The 2,729-nt window shown below is 36.6% G+C and overlaps 1 protein-coding gene across 2 annotated transcripts in view; it reads left to right on the top strand.

Annotated features, from left to right (window-relative positions):
• Nucleotides 1-2,729, top strand: part of ZFAND3 (zinc finger AN1-type containing 3) — a 141,322-nt gene that overhangs the window by 34,302 nt on the left and 104,291 nt on the right. For both annotated transcript variants that reach the window (XM_027898065.1, XM_027898066.1), the window contains exon 2: nt 1,059-1,099. In XM_027898065.1, coding sequence (XP_027753866.1) covers nt 1,059-1,099 — 41 coding nt within the window. The remainder of the gene's footprint in view (nt 1-1,058; nt 1,100-2,729) is intronic.

The raw sequence follows: 2,729 nt of genomic DNA, 5'->3' as shown, positions 1-2,729 counted from the left end.
GGGTTCGATTCCCGGTCGGGGCCCCTCCCCGGGCAGATGGAGCTCGTTAGCCCTGTAAGGCAATCCATCTACATCCTGAGGACCTCGCTGCCACCGTCCAAGCGTGCTTGGCCCCGGCAGATGAACCTCAGGATTAAAGGGTGGGCTCAGTTCCGCGCACACTGTGTCTCACCTAAAAAATCCAATGCGCAGGCTGGAAGGTGGAAAGACCTTCCTCAGTTCTTCGTTCGCGAAGAGACTGGCCATTAATTAATTAATCTATAGCTGTATACGTGTGGGGTTTTTTTTTCCCTTTTTTTTTTTTTTTTTCCTGTGAGCATACTGAGTTTCTGAGGTTTGAACACTTGTGGCATGATTGCTTAGACAACTTTGGAGACATCTGGGAGGCTTTAGATATTGCTGTTGTTCTCCAGCTGTTTTTCTCTCAGCTGAAGGTTGTTGCCCTCAAAGCTGAGCCTAATGGATCATGTGAACTGTCCTAGTCCATGTCAGTGCAGAGCCAGACAGGTTATTTTAAATTACTGCTGGATGCAGCTGAGGGTAGTAATGAACAGCTTGAGGTAATAACTACTTAAGCCATTCCAACTAGACTTCCAAGAGCACATCTGTCTGTGTCCTTATAAGTACAGTACTTTCATCTCTCCATGGCTGTATTGTATTCAGGATTTGTCAGGACTGCAGAGCTGTTGCCAAGGGAAGTCTAATATTCAAGTGGAATGTATTGGTGCTTCCTGTCTATCATCATATTGCAGTAGAAAGATTTGAATGATGAATGTGTAACGTGTATGTTGAATGGTAAAGGAAGCTTATTTTCATAGATGAGGTAAACATGTGGAAATCATGTTTTGGAAACTATAAATTGGAAAGAGATTACCATACTAAGTCTCTTCCTTGACTCTGTTTCTAGTTCAGCCGTTTCTAGCCACTGATCTTTGATTCTTAGCCATATAAGTTCTTATCCTCTTTGTGCCCTTTCCATTCCCCAAAAAACTTCCCTGTATTGATTAGAAATATAATGAATTTTTTAGCTCTATTTTTTTTTTTTATTTTTTGCCCAGGTCCAGCAAGACTATGAATCTCTGTTCCAAATGCTTTGCTGGTAAGTGCAGTAAAAGGTTTTGTGTTTTTGTTAGATTATTGAAACGACATTGTTGGCATCTCCTTTAGGATTTGTGCATGGGTTTCTTCTCTTCTTTCACTGTCTGTATGTAATCAGGTTTTCCTCACTTCAGTGCTTCATTTATTTGCTAATCAAGAACCTCTTGTGTAAATATACCCATCAAACCTTGTTCTTGAAGTTTATGGAATTTTGGTACATCCTTGAACTACAGAGTTCCACTGCCAGCATAGCTCCTGTATGGATGATGTGGCTTTCAGAATGTCTCAATTGTAATTTGCTATTTTGTAGGATTATTTTTTAATAACCTCTATTATATAGAATGGATAAAAAATGAAAAGGAAAGGTTGATATAGAATATCTTGTTTCTTTTTACTTACAGCCCTTGAATGTTAAATCGTCAGTAGCTCATTGGTAGGCTAATTTTAATTGCTGCATATTATTTTCTTATTGTAAGGTCATTGCTTTTGTGTAAAATCTTAGGAATTGTTATTGATGGTTTCCCATTGGCATCTTTTAGCTTTGTCTTTCTGAATTTTTTTTGGTATTATTTAATATTGTAAATAATTTTTAACTTTAATTAAAATCCTGTCATAGTTCGTGATTTATAATTTGTCTTGGGGGAACTGATAAAATTTTAAAAGGATCAGCATTTTTATTAAACTTTGAAGGTTTTTCAGCATTTTTTAACAAAAAAATGAATTTTGACTTGTAGATTATAGATCTTAGGTTCAGCATCACTTCATTAAACAAACACATGGGAAATAAAGATTGCCAAAGGTTGTTCAGCAAAATGATGCATGTATTTCTCTGGCTGTTTTCCAAAGCCATGGGTCAATGGAATGGTATGTTGAAAAAAGTGTAAGTCCTTTCTTGTGCTCTTTTCCTACGGACCACAGTCACAAACAAGTTACTGGGTCTTTGATTTGTCTCAGTGTGACTGATATGTTCATATTAGCACTGTAAAAAAACTTACATTTGTGTACCTCAGAAATGGGAGTGTTCTGATTCCGAGACATCAAAACAGCCCATCCCTCATGTTCTGAGCTTAGCAGAGTACCCAGCACTTCCCAGACAGCAGACAAGGCATTGGGCAAAGCATCTTTTATTTTGGTTTTACTGGTTTGGGATTTTTTTTTTTGGTTGTTTCTGTAATTCTTTTTCTGTTTAATAAGAAGAAAAGTTCTTGTCTTCTATTCTGCAGTTCTTCTGAAACTCCAGAAGGAGTTTCTTCTGATAAAGTTAATTTTTTTCTGTTGTAAAATTACAAGATGATACACAAATATTTGTGTGATTGGGCACTGTGGGGGTGGAGGGAGAAAGGAGAGCTTATGTTTTTAAATTTTCAAGACTTTCCTTAGGGTCTGTTTATTTTAATGAAATAAGGTTTTGGAAGAGTTAAGAGTAACTTAAAAAGCTACTGTTAGTTGGAATAAAACGAGGTATTGTAAAAAAAGGCAAATTTACTCTATCTTTTTTAGACCTTAACTATGGTTCCTTCAACAAGTAGTATTGAAATAACCAGTTCTGTTGCAGTCGTAACTTGAAACCTCTCAATGTCATCATTCCAATATAAAAGAATTTTTCTATTTTTTGTTTTTTCCTGATGTTA

This window comes from Empidonax traillii, unplaced genomic scaffold (genome assembly GCF_003031625.1).
Source record: "Empidonax traillii isolate 1590-97213 ecotype Southwest subspecies unplaced genomic scaffold, ASM303162v1 scaffold576:size640842, whole genome shotgun sequence".
NCBI classification, from domain to species: Eukaryota; Metazoa; Chordata; class Aves; order Passeriformes; family Tyrannidae; genus Empidonax; species Empidonax traillii.
The sequence above is the reverse complement of the archived record's forward strand: the minus strand, read 5'-3'. Positions and strand labels throughout refer to the sequence as shown.